Here is a 21,521-nt window from a genome sequence, read left to right on the forward strand (position 1 = left end):
GACAGGCGCGCTGCGCTTGTTTGAAATAATATATGGATATTTACGTATATAATTTTTTTTTTTTTTTTTTTTTTTTTAATTGTTACGCGTGTTTTTCTCGCGTTCGTTAAAAGTTTCTCGCGGAGAGGTGTTGAATCTCTCCACATCGCATCGGCGTCGATTTCGTGGGTGCGGTTTAAAAAGAAACTCTCCGGTATATCTTCTTGCGCGTGTAATGTGAAACGACGAGTGTGGCGTGTTGTTGCTGCAGCATCTCGCTCTAGTGTGTAATGATAAAACGGCGATTCAGTGTGTGAGAGGTTCCCTCATCTGTTACTTAAGATGATCCGACAGTTTCTAGATGCCCTCGGTGGAAATTCGGTAATATACTCGATGACGCACTCGCATATGTGAAAAACATGTTTTTCTACTTTATTTATGTATACGTAACTTTTGCGTTACGCGATAGACTAGAATTACGTATTCGAGATTTGATATCTCGAAAAGTTACTTCCCGTTGTCATGTGACTCTAATTATAACATAATTATCACATATCTAATCGTTCGACGCCTTTGCGCGCTTCACAAAGACACGATTTCGCTTATGTGTGTTCTACGAGGTATAATAAAACACAAACCAATTCCTTCGGAATTTGTTAGGTCTGTCGTGATTAATTAGTGATTAATTGTCGCGATTACATTCGATTATATTTGCCCGTTGTATAAAACTTATATAAATCACCAAATTATCAGATTGTCACGGAAACGTTAGTCGACACGACTAATTAATTGGTCTTAATGCTCGAGCTGGGAAATAATTACGCGTGTCGCACGCGCCTGATTATCGCGCAAATATGAGTAAAACAAAAAAAGGCGCACAGTCGGAGAGTCGGTCGACTTTCGCGAGTGTAACCGACGGACGATCCAGCCCGGCGATAACGTTCCGCTGCTTTTTTTTTTTTATTTTTTATTTTTTTATTAAAAACCGCATCCGGAGATAATGCGTGCGCGATATAACGTATGTGTATAATGGCCTATCTTGCGGTTTAATTGCCGGTTCTTTTAATCGTCGGCGCATGCGAAACAGAGTGAAACGCGCTACGTGTTTCAGAAGAAATCTTGCTCTTTGTTGCGATTTTTTTTTTTAAGTTGCAACGTTATCGCCTTCTTTTCCTTTTATTGTTTATTTCGGAAGATAATATCCGCGATATGCGAGGCATTATCGTCAGAGATTGCGTTATCTGTGAAACGACACCGTTTTAATTCTCGTGATCATCAGCACGAGGAATTTTTTATAAAGTTGCAACGAGATTTTGTTTATATGTCTGATTCATCCTATTTTTATTGTTTTTATTTTTTTTTATTTTCCCTTTTCCCGATGATTGGCGAGAAATTTCCCAAAAATGCGGCTTCTATCGCGACTTTGTTTAAAAATAAATTTTATTTCTTATTGTTTTAAACGTCAAACATCTTCGAGAGATAAATTATGATTTTTCTAAAAATATTTACCGAATAAATATTTACTGTAATTATTGATTTTAGGCTCGAAGCGGGATGTCCGGGGGTTCGGGTGGGCGGCCACCGTTTAAACGGACCACGCAGAATACTCTTCCGCTTGCAAAAAAATCCAGTGCGAATCAGTAAGTAAATATTCCTTTTAATTACATAAGTAATAGAATAAATTCTCGCAACATTTTCTTGACGATTATAAGAAAAAGTGTAGTGGTACATTTTGATTTGTTTACACAATGTGTACAAAATTTTGTCGATCACAATTTAGTACGAGATCATAACCGCGACGATGCTCACGTGATAATTGTTTCCAATACAAATTCCTACATTATCGACTCTGCGATGCTCGTTACCGATTCTTGCATATAGTGAGCGAGATGTTCTGCAGAGGACGCTAGCGTGCAATTTCTTACACGACACGGTGATAATGAGCGCTTGTTGCCGCGTAATAGACGCACACAGTAGGTAGAGGACGGATTTCTCTTGTCTGTCACGGATCACAGAAAACCGGTCCTGCCATTATTCGTCCAGGAAGTCCGTTACACAATAGCGGCACCTGCCGCTACAGATGGCTCCTAGTTGTTTTTTATTCCTAGAAAAAGAAAGAGATAGAGAATCTCTTTTCCAAAACTTTCTTCTGTTCATTATTTCTATATCGAATGTTTATTATTCTTACTCCCACATTAAATATTTATTATTTCTATATTAAAAGTTTGTTCTGCTTTCGATCGTCGCGTTTTCGCAACACCACAAGCGATTTATGAGAATTCACGCCAAGTAAACAATAAATAAATCTCTCTCTCTTTCTAAAAGTTAAATATAATTCTCCTTCGCGGATGGGTTGCGGCAATATGCAACTTTGCTGGATTAATAATAGGTAGGCGCAAGATGTCACCTCTCTTGGTAACGCAACGGTTTTGTGCGAGACTGTGTGTTCTCGCGAGAGATAGAATTACTGGACGCTCTCTTGTGTAAATTCACGTGTCACGTTATATCATTTAAAATTCAACATGCGAGAATGCACGAACGTCACGTAACAGAGATAAACGCGTGCTGCACGCACGTGTGCTGCCAGCCGGCGTTATTATCGCAAGACGACGGTCCGATGACGATAGTCTGGCTACCTAACGTCCATTGCACAAGCCGGAAAAATACGTATAAATAATTTGAATGTCTGGTGTACGCGTGATTCAAAGTCCAATAATACACACACACACGTATAATTTTTTCTTTTATTTTTACAACAATATTAGTGAGAGAAGAGCACAGAAAAATATTTAAAGTACATAAAGTAAATATTTCAATGGTCGATAGGTCGATTAATAATTACAAGATATTTTATGTATACATAAAGTTCAAAACTAATTAAAAATATATAAAACACAGAGAGAGAGAGTTGTTATAATTAATACTTACATATACACAATAATTGTTTTATAAATAAATACCTGGTCACTGGGCTAGTTATTTCACAAAAATTTCTAACGTTATTTTTGATGAGTCGAAAACATGTAATGTCAAATTAAAAAACAAATTGCATGTATCGCAAAAAGCAAAGATACACGAAATAATTGAAACAAGTTTGTATTTTTTCACACACAAAAATGATTGTACATAATCAAAAGATACAAATCCGCGTGTCGGATTGCTGTGCGCTCGATACGAGATATCTACGGTTTTCTGCTCGGCAACACACGACAATTCACTCATAATTTACGTAATGCCGGGTGAGCGTTGTTAACCAGGTGTGCGCTATAACACCGTTGGAACGAAATCAATCTGCTCCGCGCCGGGCCGATCGATCGATCGATCGCTCGATCGCCGCCGCTTCGTTCGTTCGTTCGTTCGTTCGTTCGCAACAGGCAGATCCGACGAGAGAAAGGGCATTGACCAGCGGTCAGCGATCGAACTGACCTCATCAAGTGGCCGATACACACTGAAATGTGTGGCTGTCGATACGCTAAACTTGTCGAATCGGGTTCTCCGATGTTTCAATCCTCGGCCCCGTCGCAGTCGCGCGATTTCGAGTCGCCTTCCACCGCATCGCGCGCGCTGAGCGTGAGAAATTTGTTTTTTCCTTAATTACGGTATTAATTAATTTTTCACATCAGAGAGAGTTTTATCAAATACTAGACTACGAAAAATATTAAAATTAATAAAGGCTGTGACCACAAATTAGCAAAACAAAAAAACCGCACGAGGTTCAATTTAGATCATCAGTCACGACCGTGATCCAAGTGATCGTCCTATTATTGAAGGTTTTTTTTTAAGTATCTTTTATTGTATAACACGCGTCTCCCGTTAAAGAGTAACGAGATGGAAAATTACCGGCAAATTGAGCTTAATTAGTACAAAACGTTCTCGATCGAGTCATTAGATGCGTGTTTTTCGCGTCGTCGAGAAGACACTTTTCTCACGACGTCGTTTACTCGATTGCGGCTTCGCCACAAGAACGCGATAACGAAATTAGCGTCGCTGCGCGAAGGCACTTCCCCCCCGTATCCCCCGATTGTGTTCCCTTGAGAGAAATGTTAACAGCACGCGCGCGCGCGCGCGCGCACGGCGTTACACAATTCTACGCCTCGTTAATATACGTATACTCCACCTGCTAGGTTCACGCACTCCTCGTCAGAGTTGTATTGCGTTAATATGTACGCGGCGTTGTTGCGTAAACCGATTCTATCGATTCCTTGCACAACGAAACATTCAGCGGCGCTTTCCCGCGTTCGCGTGTGTAATCGCGCTGGCGTCGTCCACCGCCTTTGATTTTTTATTGTGCAATTAAAGCGGATTGCACGTCAATTGTTCACCTCGCGTGCGAGAGATTCCTCGCCAACGTGGGCGCGCGAGTCAAACGGTCATGTGTGCCGCATCGGAATGACCTGCAGAATTATATTATCCACGAAGCCTTTCAATCGTCGTGTCTACGCGCGATCTATTGCGCAAAATATTAAAATAAGAATAATATATAAATAAACTTATTAGTTTTATTTATTAAGATAATTAATAATATGTTGTTTGTGTTTAAAAAAATAAATAATATAACTTCTCGATTTTCTAATTAAGAAAATTACAATATTATCAACCGGATTTTTAGGACGAAGTCAGCAACGACGAAACCAGCATCAAAATCAGCGTCGAGCGCAGAGAGAAAAAAGGACGGTGGTGTCGCGTCGCTTTTTAGCGCGAGGAGACCGGCAAGCCGAAAAGTTGAGACGCGCAACGTTTTCACTCGGGGAGGCAAAGCGACGAAAACGGCGGACCAGCAGCTAAAGTAAGTCTCTCAAGTGTGCTCTCGCGCTGTTTCACATATGCGTCGTTGGTTGTGTACAAAAAAAAAAAAAAAACGGATAAAGAAAATTGAGGGACGAAGAAAGAGGGGAAAAAAAGGCGAGATGCGCTCGTTCGTGTAGCTAGTTCGCGCGAGCGAGGGTTCGACGACCCGGACGGACGGCGGTTCCTTTCCCCACGATTTCTCGATACCACACACACACACACGGGTAATATTAAGAACACATTTATCTTTTTGGAAGTGTTTTTTTTTTTACGAAAAGAATTATCTCGCTTGAAACGCCAAGATCAGTCAGTTCGCCACATTGTGGCGTCAAGAGCGACGAAATACAATCGGGATTTCCTCAGCGAGTTGCATTATTTATTTGTGTTTAGACTCACGTTCGCGCTCACTTTCTCTCATTTCCCGCTTCTCAACGGTTACATTTCGCGAATACTTCGAAATAATCGTTCAGTTAAAAGCAGGCGAGTCGTCATTCTTCACATCGCGCCGTGCGACTGTGAACCAGTTTCATCCTCGAGAGGTTGAAACAATGCTCCGTTCTCGCAAAGTACTTCGAAACCAAGGATTTTTGAACAATTCTTTTTTCATAATTTTTCTCTCTCTCTCTCTCTCTCTCTCTCTCTCTCGCAATAAACATCTTGTTATTGCGCTCGTAAACGACCTACATTTAACATATTAAAAACAACAAATAAAACGCGTTTGATCATTTTTTAACATACGCATGAATTTAATATTAAAAACACTTTGTGTTCAACGTATAAAATATTGTTGTCAAAGGGTCTTTTAAAAGGTATCTTATAAAGGATCTGTTAAAAGGCGCGCATAGATTTTCCGATAACCGCGAGATATTCTCTTGAGGTTATACATGTAGTCGTGGGTTTCAGGTCCATCACTACCGTCGGCCCACTCCGACAATGAGAGCGGCACTCGGCACCGACCCACATACCTAGTGAATCAAAAGTCAATAGGCGGCGCGACGCGCGCCGGTGCGCGCCGTCGCCATAAAACCGACAAGATTACAGAGAGTCGTGGCTAACCCGATTTTTCTCGCGAAAGCGGTCCACCGCGCGCGAGAGCGCGCCTAATAAATTCGCTTTTTAACGTGCAATCTATCGCTTATTCCCGCGAAAAAAAAAAAGAAAGACGATTAACTTGTACGAGCGTGTAATTTTCAAGATATAAAACGGTTTGTTACCCCCGAGGAGTTCTCGATTAAAATCCAGTTCGCGACGAATCGAACGATTTAACGACGCGCGAGCAAGAGCAGCGTGATATATCGAGCGTTTAAATTCTCTTCGGTTTTGTTGCGAAGCCAGCAGCAGCAGCTGATGATGATGATGACGGCGCGGAGGCTTCGCACAACACAGAGCGTTCACTGTGCGCGCGCGATTAAGCGCCCGCCTCCGTCGATTCTCTAATGCCGCGCTGAAAACGAGCGGGTTCTATAAACGTATAAGGGTCTCCGAAGAAGGGCAGAGCCAATTGACTTCTCTTGCGCGTTACAGAAGAAAAAGAAACAATATGACATAGCCTGACGTCATTGCTCTCGAAAGACACACGTTACGGCGGCTTATCGCCACGGTTTTTCTTTTCCGTTCGTGTTTTTATGACAATCTCGTTTCGTGCAATATATAACGCGCCCTAATCTTTGTAGCAAATGCAATTAACGATATCACACAATTATCGGGTTTTCAAGCGCCTAGACTGACTTTCGAGAATGAAGCGAGAGAGAACCGCGCATTCACACAATATTCGATAAGGATCGAAATGCAGAACAAAAGATACGTACATATAGTTTGCGAAAAGAAACTATTCTGTCGCGAGCACGATCGAGTTTTGAACGTGACTTTTACAATATTTCTTTGTTTGCACAAGTGGTCGCGCAACCGTGCGGTGTAAATATTTACACGGCGATAAATATAACACGGCGGGCTCTTTTTTTCTCTTTCTGTTTTTGTTTCATTATCGCGAACGTTTTGCACTCTTCTTGGTTTTTTTTTTAAATTTTTTTATTTAAAATTTACTTTGTTTGTTCTCTAGCACGATTTTTCTTTTATTCCTCAAAACATTCTTCGGCGTTTCTTACGGATCGCCGTAACTCGCTCTTGCGCGTCGTGACTTTCTCGCGATTACAACCGCGTGTATAAATTTGTAACGCGCTGCCGACGACTCGCGCGACGATTTATCTCTCAATAGAAACACACCTTTATGAACAGAATGACGTCAGCGATAGCTTTTTTTTCTAAATAAATCGACCGACTTACACCTTGCGATAAGGATATCTAACTTGTGTCTTGTTCGAGACTGAGATAGAGATATATAGCGTACTACACGTACAAGCGAACTTGAAATCGGTCGACCGAGAAACTTTTTCCAACGCTCGTTTACATTCGATATGATGTGCTCGAAAATAAAATGTAGATTTTATTTTCTATTCAAAAACCGAAAAAAATTGCGCTTCAACAAATGTGTAGAAATATACATTTTTTTTTTTAATGTTAAAACAAGAAATTGTTCATTTTGTTTAATCGTTAAATTGGATTGTAATTTTGTGAAACGCGAACACTCTCGACGTCAAAGTGTAGATGAAAAAACTCATAAATATAACGACACGTTCCGACACAAGGAGAGTAAATGTTAGCTCGCTAAAAATATATGTGGAACGGAGATATGCAGAGGAAAAATACAGCCCGTCAGAAATTCGGCTTCGAACCGTGGCATTAATGATCGTTGATACACGATAACGCGCTTAAATAAGCGCAACAATTTGGTATGCGAACATATATTCGCATACTCTCTCTCTCTCTCTTTCTCTCTCGGATGAACCTTCCGTGTAACGCGACAAACACACTTTTATCGCGACAATTGCAGCGCGAAATTTCTGAAAGGCAATACTCATCGAATTCGATATTAATACGTGTGTGTGTGCACGCTCTGCAAGAAATTTAATACTGCGGTCTTGTATCTTCGAGGCTTCAGTCATACGGGACGCTAATAACAGCTTTGCGATACGATGTTGAAATATTAATATGGTTGACTGAATAACGATTAATATAACAGATCCGCAATTTCGAGGCGTAACAACTGCTTTTTTATTTTTTTTATTTTTTTTTTTTATTTAAGACTCAATGCCCCTGGCGGATTCTAATTACGAATTCGATATCTGCCGTAGAAAGTGTCTCAGAGGAAAAAAACTGCAAATAATTTATTCCGAATAACTTTCACTCCGATAAACTTTTCTTGTCAATTTTTATGGGCTTTCTCGAATTTCTACTTGATTCGAGAAAAAGAAGCGAGAACAATTTTTGTCTCAACATTCGAAGATGTTTTTCGGATTTGAACCGCGTTAGTGTCATTTTTATACCGACGTGATCTGATGACGTACCGACAACCTGATTACTATCAGGTTGCCTCTTGAAACTCTGATGAACTGAGCTGAAATGTTCACGAAATGTCGATATAAAAATGACACTAACGCGGTTCAAGCTCGAAAAACATCTTCGAATGTTGATACAACACACCGCGAAAGCATCAATTTTTGTCTCAACGCATTATTCGTGTCTCTTTCTTTATTTTAATATTATTATATATTTATTATATCTAATATTAGTATTTTTATATATTTATCATACTTAATAAATATATAAAAATAAAATACAAATATATAAAAATATGTAAAAATAAATATATATAGAATATATATTTATTATACACTTAACAAATATAGAATATTCATTATACCTAAATATACATGCTCTTTTCATAGATTCGCGTTAGAGGCAACAATTTCTAATTGTATTTATTTATTTTGTACGGATAATAGAGCAGAAAATATAATGTTGTTCTTTCTTTAATAAGCATTATGTAGTTTCGTTATTTAACGGGCTCTTTAGCAAAAATTTCTATATCGGCACTTGTAACGGAATCTCATCGAACGGTCCACGGTCGGATGCTGCGCCAAGGGGCGCACACAGTGCCGTCTCTGTTCCGCGTTATCTCTCCGATCGCGCGATCTCGAAACGTTTTATGTTTAGTCGGACTATCTCTTCGTCTTCCGAGGAGCATGACGTGGTGGCAATCTCTCGCTGCTGAGAAGAGACTTGTCGCTTTATCACGCGCACGAAAATCGACACCGCGTCAATTCGCGCGAAAGAGCAACCATTTCTGTTTGTTAATCCGTCCATTTTGATTACGATCGAATTGACGTGCGGTCGTGTAATTTCCTTTTAGAAACGAGTTCTTTTGTGTCACGGCGAGTTTTGTTGAAAATTATAACAAACCTACAATTTTTTATTTCTGAAACAATCTTTAAAAAACTCTATTTTTCTATCTTTTTCTTCCTATTTTCTTATTTTCGTGACGGACATGTTTTCGCGAAATCTTGTATTTCTCTCGAGACATAATGTCACGTCGAGGTGGTTTAACATACAGGTGTGCGTGTGTTACTTTTGCTGGTTTTTACTTCTAGCAATGCTTCGTTTAACATTTCGTATACCTGCTGACAAGAGAGAGAGAGAGAGAGAGTTCGAGGGACCGCCGTCGAGGAGTGTCGTATTTCCGTCAGCCGGAAAAACGTATACCGGTTTGCTTCGGACGGAGGTTCGGTGCACGTGCAAATGCACCGAGCCAGGGGCCCGGCTGAGGGACCCTCTTCGACGGGTCTAGTGTCACGGACGAATGATTTTGCCGCACGTCGCGATGCAATCGTGAAACGTGCGTCATCTTCCTTTCGTTTGTACTTTCTTCCTTGTCCAATCGCGTCACCCAGAGATTGAGACCGAAAAATATTTTTTTCGCGCGTTCACGCCCAAGCGAAGAGAAGACAGAAGATTGTTTTCGAATAAACAAAATTCTGTTATTTCGTTGTTCCAATTAGCAAAAGAATTCTAGTATTTTTAATTTATTCAGAAGTCAGTAAAAAATAAAATAAAAAAATTATTCTTTGTGTTTATCGTTGGGAAGACAATCTAGAAAGAGGGAAATAGTTGGAATGCAAATATACTTGGATTCCTATGTTAATGTCACTCCTTCGTTTTTTTTACAATTGTTTCCCCGATAAAGTGCTCTCGGACATTCTCGAAGACCAATGTAATCATCGATAGTCACGTCGTGCGCGGTATTACAAGTATCTTTAATAAGACCAACGTATAGACGATGAAGACTAAATACAGATGACAAAAAAATAACGTGAATGTCTGAGTGCAAACATTGTGACTAGAGGAAAGAGAGTTAATAGTTTGTTTTATTTTCGTATCCAAGTTTCTAACTCTTGATTATTGTTAGTTGGCGAAGTGTGACAAAAACAGAACAGTGAGAATCTGGATTCGCAAATGTGACGTTCACTTGCGAAAGAAACACACGGACCGATTCGGATCTTCCGAAACAAGAGAGACGCTCGTTGCCTACTTGGCGTATTATATCCCGCGGCGACGAGACCTTTCGGCCACCGGGTAGATACCATATGTCGACCGTATGAGAAAACTGGTCGACCGGTGAGACGTCTGCGGATTCCGTGTGGCCTCCTTAAGCAGTTCCTCCGCTTCTCTCCTGCCGTCTCTCTTCTTCGTGGGTCGTGCCATCCTCGACGACGTCGACGAAGACGACGACGACGACGACGACGACGAGCCGGCGTACTCGTTCCCAAGAGCTTCCGACGACCGTCTCTCATCCGGGCAATTATCCTTCGTTCTCTCTCCCTTCTATCGCCGATCAAAAATCGACGCGATTCCGAATGATCGAAGCGCGTCAATTCGCTGCGCTCCGAGATCATATACCAGCAAGATTGCTTATCTTTTAATAAACTTCTTTTTGCACACGCACATGGCGCAAGCGCGGTGCTAAATTAATCGGACAAATTCGTTAGTCGATATTTCGCAAAAACCGCGAGAGCATTCACCTCGAAATTGGTCCTTGTACGTTTTACGGAGTTCGAAGCAATTTAAGGTCATATTTCTTGTGAGGAAAAAGAAGATAAAAAAAAACATAAAACTATAAATAACCAAAGAAATAAATATCGCGGAAACTTTATAGACGAGAGAGGAAACTTTCCTCTTCGCTGAGAGTATACTTGGTCAACTCTCTTGATGACGAAGAGCATCGCGATTACCATACTTTTAACATTGAAAAATGTCAAAAGCATGCGACAAAAAAAAAAATAATTTCAGTCTTCCGCAATCTGTTGCCGCAAATTGCGGCGTTTGGCGTCTCAAAGATTCGTGTCAACCGCGTTTAAATTTACTGCCCGATCTTAGCGGGACTTTATTAAATTCGGACACGCGGCTGAAGTCATTGAATGAGTGTGTTATATGTATATATATATATATATATATATATATATCGCTTGTAATTTCGCGGTCTGAATAACGCGCGAATATAAGGCTAAGCAGTGTTCGCAATTACGTTCTTTTTAAAAGTCGAGGCGTGGAATTCGCGACGAGAGAATTTCTCAATGGCTGACGAACACACACAGTGCGACCGAAGTACGACCTCTGGCTGCATTTACAACACGTTGGCCCTTCGGAGTCCAGCTAGGCAAAGGAAATAAAAGAGAAAGAGAGAGAGAGAGAGAGAGAGAGGGAGGGGGGGAGGAGAAAGAGCGGGCTGCTTAAGAAAAACCTTGGTCTCAGCAGGAGCAGGAGGAACAGAACGGAGCACCGGGTGGGGAGAAGGGGAAGAGACAGGGCAGAATCACGAGAGAAGGAGAGAGGGCGACTGTCGACTCACGTATTCAGTATTCGATGCACTGTCGTGCGGTGTCCGTCGTGTCGTGTCGCGGATGGATAACCGAAATTGATCGCGACGTTGATCGGCCGCTCGAGAACATCATTTTCAGGATTACTCGTCAGATAGAGAGATATCACACTTCCGTTATCCGACATTTTATTTAAACCGAAAAAGCCTCGTTAAATCTCCATTCCCTCGTTTCTTCGAGCGCTCTCGACGCGTAGATCATTGTCCTTGGGGATCCTTGAGGGGACCGCGCCACCGCAAGGACATCTGGACGTCCTTCCGCTCGGCGGAACGGACCCTCGGTCGTTGATCGAATTGGAGAGCAACAAGTGGTCGTCGCGCGACGAACGAGGCTGACGCGCCTTTCTCGTTTCTCGTCGCCCTGAAGAAGAAGAAGAAGAAGAAAAAGAAAAAAAAAAGAAAAAGCCAGGGACTCTCGGCGCGCCGAGGAAAGTGGCTCGAGGCCACTCGCTTCGAATCTTCGAATTCCTTGGCGAGCGCGAGCCACACGATGCGGCTCCGATCGTCCATGTCGCGTAACGTCGCTATCTCGCGGAATCTCAAAGGAATATCTTGAAGAATTTTGAACAAAAAGAGAGTTAAAAAAAAAAAAAAACGAAGTTTTTGTTGACCCAATGATCTAAGGCAAATATGATGTTTACAAAGAGATATCGCTTTGCTTTAAACGTGGCGAAGAAACCGAGCGCATGAGAAGAGATACGCTTCTGAAGTACATCCTTGAAGACGAAATTAGAGTTTCGCGCAAGGAATATACGAGAGCCGAGAGCATTAATAGCTGAGTTTTAAATTCTATCAATTCGAGACTGTTTTAACAAGAAATGGAACTTGTGATTTGTTGTTTGTATGTGTCTTTATGACAAGAATTGTGTACATCTCGTGATCACATCTCTCTCTCTCTCTCTCTCTTTCTTTCTTTCTTTCTTTCTTTCTTTCTTTCTCTCTTTCTTCCATAGAGAGGCTGAAGAACTCACTAAAAATTAATTATATTTTTAACAAATGCATTAAAACTGGAATGGTTTTAAAAGTCACCGCTCTCTTGATGCAAGTTGTTGTGATTGCGTTTTAAACACTGAGATATTGATAAAGTTAGATTGATAAATGCTTTATGAGCGCATTATAAAAAGCGTTAGAACTTATGTGTTCTAAGATTGAAAACTTTTTCATCGGAAGAACTAATCACATAGATAGAGATAGTCTAATTCTTATCTCGAGGAATAGATTTCAAGTAAACAACTGCATCGAAAAAAATTGATAAATCTCTCGACAACTAACAAAAGACCGAGAAAGAGAGAGAGAGAGATTTTTTAATAATATTTTAAAACACCGATAAAATTTATATGTTTATTTAAAAGACAATTTCTTTTAGATGAAGTACTATTTAAAGAACTCTGATAACTGGCGCCGTTTCAGCAAAGTTGTTCTCATTCTCCGGAATCAATTTTTCGTATAATCTCTTACTCGTTTCCCGGGTATTTAGTCAAAAGACAGTTCTTTTATCAGTGCCCGGTTCGTGAAGGTTGGGAATAATTCGCGTTCGTGACCTAGCGACGATTATGTACGATCGGTCGTAACCGGAGGAGGTGCGACAGGATGATGACAGTCATGCGAACGCGCTTCTCGGTCGAGTGTTTCAAGTGGCCGCTAACGGGAACGGCCGACGATGTCGTCGTCCGTTGATGACAAGGATTCGCATCCCAGGCATTCTTAGACATTTCGAAGAAAAACCAATTGTTTCCGCTTAACATTTCTCTGAAACTCTCTTGAGTTTCAGTCTCATCAACGAGAAACATTATTATTCGAGAATCCGCAGTGACCAGTCGAGTGACCATGATGAAGTTCAAATCGCTGTTTCGCAGAGGACAGCCCAGCAGTCATCAGCAATCGGCGCAGCAGCAGCAGCAGCAATCGGCATCGCTGCGCCCGGCGCCGAGCGCCTCCTCGCTGGAGGCGAAGAACGACGTCTCGCCGGTCGGAAACAACTGGGCCGGCTCCGTGGCGAATAAGGAGCCGGTCAGGACCAAGGCGACGTCGCCGGCGAAGGGCCCGGCCAAGGTCTCCAGGATGCAAGAGCTGGAACGAGAGATTGAAGTTTTGCGCAAGGATCGCGCACGCCTCGAAGCCAATCTGCGCGACGCGGCTACCGACGCTCAGACTTTGCGCGAGCTACGCGCCGAACTCGCCGCCCTCAAGGTAAGCTTTCGAAGAGAGATCGACTGTCGAAAAAAATTAAACAAATCACATCACCTTTTCGTTATTACAGATTTTGAAATTTATGAATAGAAGTAGAGATTAAAAAAAAAATATATCCGTATTAATCATTTTTTTAGCCGTACGTTTTTTTTTTTGCATCTTCTTCACAACACATAAGTCACAGCTTATCAGCGTTGAACGCTAAACCCATTGACGTGAGAACTGATGAAATGTTTAATGCAAAGAGCCTGGAACAAATGCGTCGTAAAATTATACTAGATGAATGAATTATGTATCGCGACGCAAAATGTCGCTCTGATTCATCCGTATAGTTGATGCCTTCCATTAATTCTTCCCTTCCCCTCTTGCATACCTAACTGCTGTACACGTGCATACCTACGCAGAGCCCCTCTCCTTTCGTGTTTTTACGACTGTACAAGGAAGGCAACATATGGCCGAGGACGGCCGCCTTGTGAGAGACTGTAAAAATATAATTCTCTTCGCATCTAAATTGCTCTTAAATAGATCGAGATACGGGAAGAGATCTGCGCTGCTACTTTTCGCATCAAGTTTAAATTACACACGATGCGTAAAAGCTATACGGGATGTTTGAAAAAATTTGCACACGGGGGGGGGGGCGGTGTTAAATTTTCGTTTCGGTCTCAAATAATTTTTATGTCAAGGATTTGTGCGCGTGAGGAGAGAAAAGTGGAACGCACACAAAGTGTGTGTCTTCTTCCCAAAAATACGTCGGTTGCGAAAACTTGCCTGAGAATCTTTTCGGGCGACTACGTACCTTGGGAACAAAAATCTATTACAATTTTTTCTTACAATTTCTAAGCTCTTCCGAAATTTATTCCCAGCGGGGGAGAAGAAAGGTCGCTCCGTTGCTATTAATCTCCGTCACAGCTGTCACGGAAATGTATTCTGAAAAAAAAAAAAAAAAAAAAAATTTAACTTGCGTTAAAAAACCTAATCTTTTCAAAGTTAAACGTAAAAACATGGACGTTGTATAATGAAATCTCTCTGTCACCTTAAATAATCGTAAGAAATCACTTTCTGGCTGTAGTGTCGGAATCCGAACTCGGCGGAAATTATACCGGTTTCATTGCTGGGACTCTCGCGTAACCGACGTAACCGTTAGAATATTAGAGACCAGAGAGGGGGAGAGAGGGAGAGAGAGAAAAGCGGAGGAGGAAGAGAGAGAGAAAAACAGAGAAGACGAAGAGTCGCGCGGTCGCACATTGTTTTTGTTTTTTTCAAAACAATTTTTTGGAAATCTGATAATTGCTAAACATAAATTATGTAAAAAAAAAAAAAAAACAACGAGAGAGAGCCAGAGTTTTGCATCTAACGTTGTGACAATAAAGAAATTCTTAAAGTCTATGTGTGAGTCATATGTGTGCGCGCACACGTTGTGTGTACATTCTATCTACAAATTATACTGGAAAACGTTAATTTTACCCAGAAATTATGACGAGGCTTGATATCAACCCTTAGAGAAGTACTCTAACTCTACTTCTAAGTTCTATCGGTTGAGAAAATAAAACGAGTCGTACTTACGGCCGTGTTCGTACTCTGGTTGTTTGCATTAGCTTCGAGTCGGTTTACGCGTGTAATTCGAAAACGGATCCAGAGGGCGGCGTGGTAGACCCTCGGCGGGGATGTTTACGTACTAGAGAAAGAGAGCGCGCCGGGGGGAAAGCGAGCGAATCCGATATGAAAAAACGTTGCTTCTCGTCCTCGCCCACGGTAAACGCCCGCTGAGTTTTTCATGTAGATTTCAAACACCGCAAAACGTTTCTTCTCGTGTCGTGCCGCCGTGCTGTGCTCCGATTTGTCGGAAGAAACATTCGTCGAAGAAACGTTCGATTCTAACCTCGCGAATACGGTTTGACTTGTCCGCTCCTCTCTCCTCCCTTCAACCCCCTTTTGACAACAATTGCGTTTATCGCGAGAAAGAAAAGCGCGTTTATTCCCGTGTCCGCGAGCGATTTGTTTGTTTCAAGTCGATTGCGAGTTCTCCGACGAATGTTATGGTTCCACACGATATTTTGGAGCTTTTTAGAGAATTGTTCGCCAACTGCCGCCTTTACGTGACTTCTCTTCTCGTTCGGAATGTTGTATGAAAATATTGCGATTTTATGTAAACGTAACAATTATGTAAAAACGTCGCGACGCAAATTTACGCGATTGTTGCAAACGTATCGGTCAAACGATCGGTGCAAAAATGTGTAAACACTTGTTCATATATATACGCTAGAACTACTTTTATTCAAATTAATTTATTAAACTCTTACGTAAAATTATATTATGTTGAGCAAGTTATCGACTAATGATTCGCTGTTTGTTGCCTGCGTGAACAGGAGCAGCACAGTTTGGAGCTGGAACGTCTTACCGAAGAGAACGAGGTTCTTTGCGCTCGTCTCAGGGACGTGGCTCATTCTCCGCTGTCGGACACGGAGAAGCAACAGCTGCTGCTGGACGCTTCGAGGCTTCACAACTCCGCCCCAGCTTCAATCGCCATCCCTCAGGATGAAAGTCCCGCGATTAACGTCAGCACACCTCAGGAGGGAGCTCAATGCACAACGCCAGACTGGGACAAATACTCCTCCAGCTCGATCAGGTCGGAGGTCTCGGTGGCGTGCTTGCAAGACAGAATCTTGCAAATGGAGGAAACGCATTATTCCACAAACGAAGAATTGCAGGCTACTATTCAAGAATTGAGTGACTTGCAGGTTTGTTTTTTTATGTTTGACACTTGGATTGTATTTAAGGATAGAGACACAACACACAGCACATGTGTGAAAATTTATTTGAACGCAGGCGCAAGTGACGGAGTTGCAAGCTGATAACGAAAGATTGACCGAGGAAAAAGGTGTTCTCTTGGAGTCACTATGTCGCCAAACGGAGAAGCTAGAAGACTCTCGATCCAAAGTCGATACTCTACAAGGGCTACTCCTGAGAGAAGAGCAGCCACAGGAGATGTCCAAAGGCTACAACACAGAGAGAGAACAGAAACTGGTGGATCTTTTAAAAGTGAGTAAAATCTTACACATACAGACAGAATCGATCGATTGCTAATTGCTCAAGTGACTACAGAGCGCGCAGGAGGAACGAGAAGCTCTGCTTCAAAAGCAAGAGGAGCTGACCTGCGAACTGAAGAATTTGCGAGCGACTGCCGACGCTAGCGCGGCGGAAGCCCAACGACTAGCCAAGTGCGTTGAGTTGCTGGAAGCGTCAATGAACGTCACGATTGTCGAGCGGAAGCAGCTCGATAAGGAATTGGCAGAAACTCGGCAGGAAGTTGCAAATCGTAGCATAGAGATCAGCAGGCTGGCAATTCTATTGGAGAACGCTCGGGCAAAGATCGAAGAAACGGAACAGTCTAGACAACCGGAGAACAAGAGCAAGGCGGACGAGTTGTTGGACGCGGCCAGACGCGAGAAAGACACACTGGAGACGCAGGCGGCCGCGTTGCAGGAACAATTGGCACGTTCACACTGCGATCGCGATCGATGGAGGGATCAGTACTCGCAGCTTCAGGAAGAATATAAAGTATGTTTCGGTTGAGACAATGAAAAAGCTGACGATAAATTTTATAAAGTGGATTGTTTTTTTTTTTATGTATGCGAATAATATTGTAGGTGGCTCAAAACAACGCAAAATCTGCCATAGATGACTTGGAGTACAGACTGAATCAACTGAAGGACGAGCGGCTGTCTGTGAGCACAGAGCTGCAACTCGTCCGGGACTCTCTGGCGGAATTGCAGGCGCAGTGCCAACGGCACTTGGAGGACAAGCGGGAACTCAAGGTCGCGCTGAGCGAAACGCAACAAAAGGAAAGGGAGGCGCAAACGCGTATGTACGAGCTTGAGTGCGCGTTGGCCGACGAACGTAAATTGCGGCAGGACGAGAGCGCGGAATGGGAACAATTCCAGACCGATCTGCTGATGACGGTGCGAGTCGCCAATGACTTCAAAACCGAGGCTCAGAGCGAGCTCGAGCGCGTCGTCATGGAAAACAAGGCGCAAAGAGACAAGCTCCGAGCGCTCGAGGCGCAGCTCGATAAACTGAACAAAGGTAAAGAAACGGAACCGATCGTCAACTTGACTTCAAACTGAAACTGTTATGTGATAGTATATTGCGATACGAGAGAGAAAGAAATTAAACTTTTTTTTTTTTTATGTTATTATTTTAACGTGCCCATAAATGTGCGCACAATTTTTGCGGGCCACATTCTCTTCCTCTTTTACTGTTTTTCTTGTGTCGGGCTCGTGCTCTGGGTGTTGTGACTTAAGATCCGCCTTGTGTGGGAGAGGAATTTAATTCAACATTTCACTTCGAGTCAAATCTTGGGAGATCCGGATTTTAGTTCGCCAATTAACCGATTTACTCGATTGAAAGGGAAAACAACATCCTAAGGTGATATAATCGGATTCGCGAACTCGGAACTTCCATATTCGCAACTCGCGCACTCAGGCCGCGAGACCGGTCGAAAGAAATTAACACACATGTGTTGTGTGCAAAAGTAAAACAAAGTATCGTCTTATACTAGCACATAATATTTTTGTTTTTCTACAAAAAATAAAGCATGAAAAAAAAACTATATATACAATATTGAATACCGTAGAGAAGAAGCAATATTTTTGTTTTTATTATTTTATTTTTTATATATTGTATAAAAAACAAAAACAAAATTTGTATCGAGACTTGCATTAATTTCGCATTTCGTTCCTATTTTCCTCAATCGCGGGCCGCGTACTTAGACAGCACTGCAGTGAATAGCTGCAAAGCGTTCGATACCACTAACGGGAATAAGCTGAAAACGGGGAGCGTGATATTAAAGCGTGGTCGGACGATTCTAAAAAGACGTTACGATCTGATAAAACACGTATCGCGAAACAGCTTGTTGAAAACGACGATGGACGATCGAGAAAACGTAAGTGTCGTCGCTTTTTCGAGCGAAAAGAAACACGATTTGTTGCCGGACGACAACAACGATTTGGCGCTTAAAAAAAAAGCCATCACGTTGGACGAGAAACTGATTTCCGGCGAAGAGATCGAATTTTGTCCCAACTTTCGCATCGAAAAACCTCGTGCCTCGGATGAGGCGGACGAACGTGATTCAGCGACTCGAAGTTCAAGACAGTCGAAATCGTCGGGAAGCGAGTCCTCCAAGTTCTATCTGTTCTCGAATGAATCGGATAACGTTTTCAATTCGAGCGACGCATTCTCAACGATCGCGGACGATTATCCGAAACTGTACGTCACCGTTGCAAGAACGTCGGACAAGGACGAAGCGAAGAGTTCGTTGTTGAAAGAGATTCGCGGTATACAAAACGCCGACGGGGATTCTTACGGCATTGATATCTCCAACAGTCGTTTCTTCGTACCGAGAGATTACATATTTTCCGGCGTGGAGTGCGTTATGAACGATCTGAAGTTCGAGGTCGATCCGGAGATGGGGAAACTGTTGCAAAGAAGTTACAGCAGTCCGAGCACGAGTCAATCGTCACCCAATTTGGTCGACGTCGAGTCGTCAGACGCGACGACGAAGCAACGCGGGAATTCGAGATACGTGAAAGCGCTTTCGGATCCGCCCCTGACATTGAGAGAACACAGCGAACGAAGGCAGAGATTTTTGAAGAAGCGCGACTCGAAACCGCGTCGCGAGATAGTCGACTTGCCATTGAACGCGACAACCCCGCAATCGTCCGCGGTATCGCGAACTGGTCGAAATCACGCGGAATCGTCGTTGGACGACAAATCCGAACAGTCGCGTGGGACGAGATGCGATAAATCTTCGTCTACGTTAAAAGATGCGGAAGGGAAAACATTGCGCGGTAACTGGGTGTGGACGGCGAAGCAGGTTATCATCGACGATGACGAAACCGCGGTTGAATCTTTGTTGTCGAAATGTGATCGAGAAAAAAACGCGTTTAAAGATTCGAAGATACTCGGCTCGTCCAGCGAGAGTCATGTCGTTACGAAGTCACCGAGATTCGAGAAGAATGTAAATGGTTCCAGTTCCAAAGGTGCAATTTCAACCGCGTTAAACGCTTCGTTGGGCAGACGAAAGTCGTATCCGTTGTCACCGAAACCGTCGGAGCGTCGAGTTTCGACCAAATCGGAACATCCGATCTCGGTTGATTCATCATCGCTCGCGTCATCGAGAAAAGCGAGATATTCGAATCAAGAGTTGGATCGGCAATCGACGTGGTCGAGATCGAGCGAGACGAATCGATCGAATCGCATGAAATTCTTGCAGAGTAGTTTACAGGCCGCGAGCGAGGACGATTCTCCTCGAGTCGAGGAGACGGTTCCTTTCTCGACAAGCGAAGAATCGAGATCGTCGTCGCCAAGTGTCGCGAGCTCCGTTCGCAAAGACGAAACTACTCCGTCAGTGGGTCGAACGTCGTCGTTGAGAGAAAAGTTTGAAACGATCGTAGAAGACGTGGAATTGAGGATGGCGCCGGGTCGGCGCTTGTTGCAAACAAGCAATTATCTCGAGCGTAAGTCGCTCTCTGTTAAAAATGTGGGAACCACTCGATCACCGCTTGTACCGCAAAAGCTGCTGGATCCATTGTCCGTTCCCCGATTTTTCCCGATTTAGGCCAGAGATTACGAGGTTGCTTCACATTGACAAATCGTGTCCTTCGTGCTCCGAGTGTCCCAATAGTTGTTCAATTGTTGATCGGCTTTTTTTTGTTTTTCATGTGTTCTTCCTCGGTAAGCTCTGCGCTACGTTACATTCGCTTATTTCTGTTATTTTTTTCTCTCTTTTTCTCTTTTTCTTTTCTGATTTTGAATTTCAATACGTGCGCAACGTGTTCCAAGTTAAAGCAAATTGTCAAATTTGTTCAAGTATTTCGATTACCGATTGTTCGTTGTCGTTTTTCATCTATGCACGATCATATCAAATGTTGGCTTAACGCTTTTGTTACTCTCTTTTGTTCCTTCTTTGGAAATTTTACAACGCTACTTCTCATAACTAGAGGATGTGATTATTATCTGGAAATTCTTCAGCCAACCAGAAACAACAACCGACTTCGAGACCAGCCAGCACACCGACGGAAACGCAACAATCCGTGTTAACGAGCGTGCAGCAGGAGATCGCTGCTCGTAGAAAGGCCAACATCTCGCGTCAGGACTCGAGGCTTTCCGTGAAGTGTTTGATCGAGAGTATCGAGAACGCCACGAAACAAGCTAAAGCTGGTAAATAGGCATTCGATCCTGGTACATATACAGGATGTCCGACAAGTTAGTGTAAAATCTCTCGTAGGCAGAGGTAGAAAGGACCATTTTTTTCTATTACATGTAATAAAGAAGTAATTATTAAATCAAGCCAATCAGCGCCAGAGGATCGCTCACCAGACGCGTGATTCACTGACGTGCGCCCGGCTAAAAATCGGCGCTGTGATTGGCTTGATTTATTCAATAATTAACTTCTTTATTATATGTAATAGAAAAAAATGGTTCAGGACTTTTCGACTCCTTCTACCTGCCAACGAGAGATTTTACACTAATTGTCGGACACCCTGTATATATACGTTATTTTATTTTTTTTTTTACATATTTATATTTAGACGTATAACAAAAAAAAAAATTACAATTAGGACCCGGAAGCCGTAGCAGTTCCACATCGTCTCTGAATTCGATCGGAACGACGGACATCATGTCCTTGAAGGCTCCTCTGAGAGACCAGCAGCAAATAAACAATTTGATCTGCACGGCAAATTCGACGAACAACAACAAGACGCAGTCGTCGATCGCGAAGAAACCGGTGTCAGGT

The 21,521-nt window shown here is 42.6% G+C and overlaps 1 protein-coding gene across 11 annotated transcripts in view; it reads left to right on the forward strand.

Annotated features, from left to right (window-relative positions):
• Positions 1-21,521, forward strand: part of LOC109851648 (cytospin-A-like) — a 36,907-nt gene that overhangs the window by 13,286 nt on the left and 2,100 nt on the right. For 6 of the 11 annotated variants that reach the window (XM_020421918.1, XM_020421922.1, XM_020421921.1 and 3 more), the window contains 10 exons: positions 1,522-1,619; positions 4,589-4,765; positions 13,393-13,726; positions 16,093-16,464; positions 16,553-16,765; positions 16,829-17,284; positions 17,374-17,809; positions 18,496-20,241; positions 20,756-20,944; positions 21,346-21,519. In XM_020421918.1, the coding sequence (XP_020277507.1) occupies positions 1,522-1,619; positions 4,589-4,765; positions 13,393-13,726; positions 16,093-16,464; positions 16,553-16,765; positions 16,829-17,284; positions 17,374-17,809; positions 18,496-20,241; positions 20,756-20,944; positions 21,346-21,519 (4,195 nt within the window). Of the gene's footprint in view, positions 1-77; positions 361-1,521; positions 1,620-4,588; positions 4,766-11,404; positions 12,378-12,888; positions 13,727-15,110; positions 15,479-15,523; positions 15,850-16,092; positions 16,465-16,552; positions 16,766-16,828; positions 17,285-17,373; positions 17,810-18,495; positions 20,242-20,755; positions 20,945-21,345; positions 21,520-21,521 lie in introns of those variants that run through there. The other 5 variants (XM_020421920.1, XM_020421926.1, XM_020421925.1 and 2 more) reach the window with 5 other exon arrangements.

The sequence above is a fragment of the Pseudomyrmex gracilis genome, unplaced genomic scaffold (genome assembly GCF_002006095.1).
Source record: "Pseudomyrmex gracilis isolate BER0280 unplaced genomic scaffold, ASM200609v1 scaffold_18, whole genome shotgun sequence".
In the NCBI taxonomy this organism is placed as follows: domain Eukaryota; kingdom Metazoa; phylum Arthropoda; class Insecta; order Hymenoptera; family Formicidae; genus Pseudomyrmex; species Pseudomyrmex gracilis.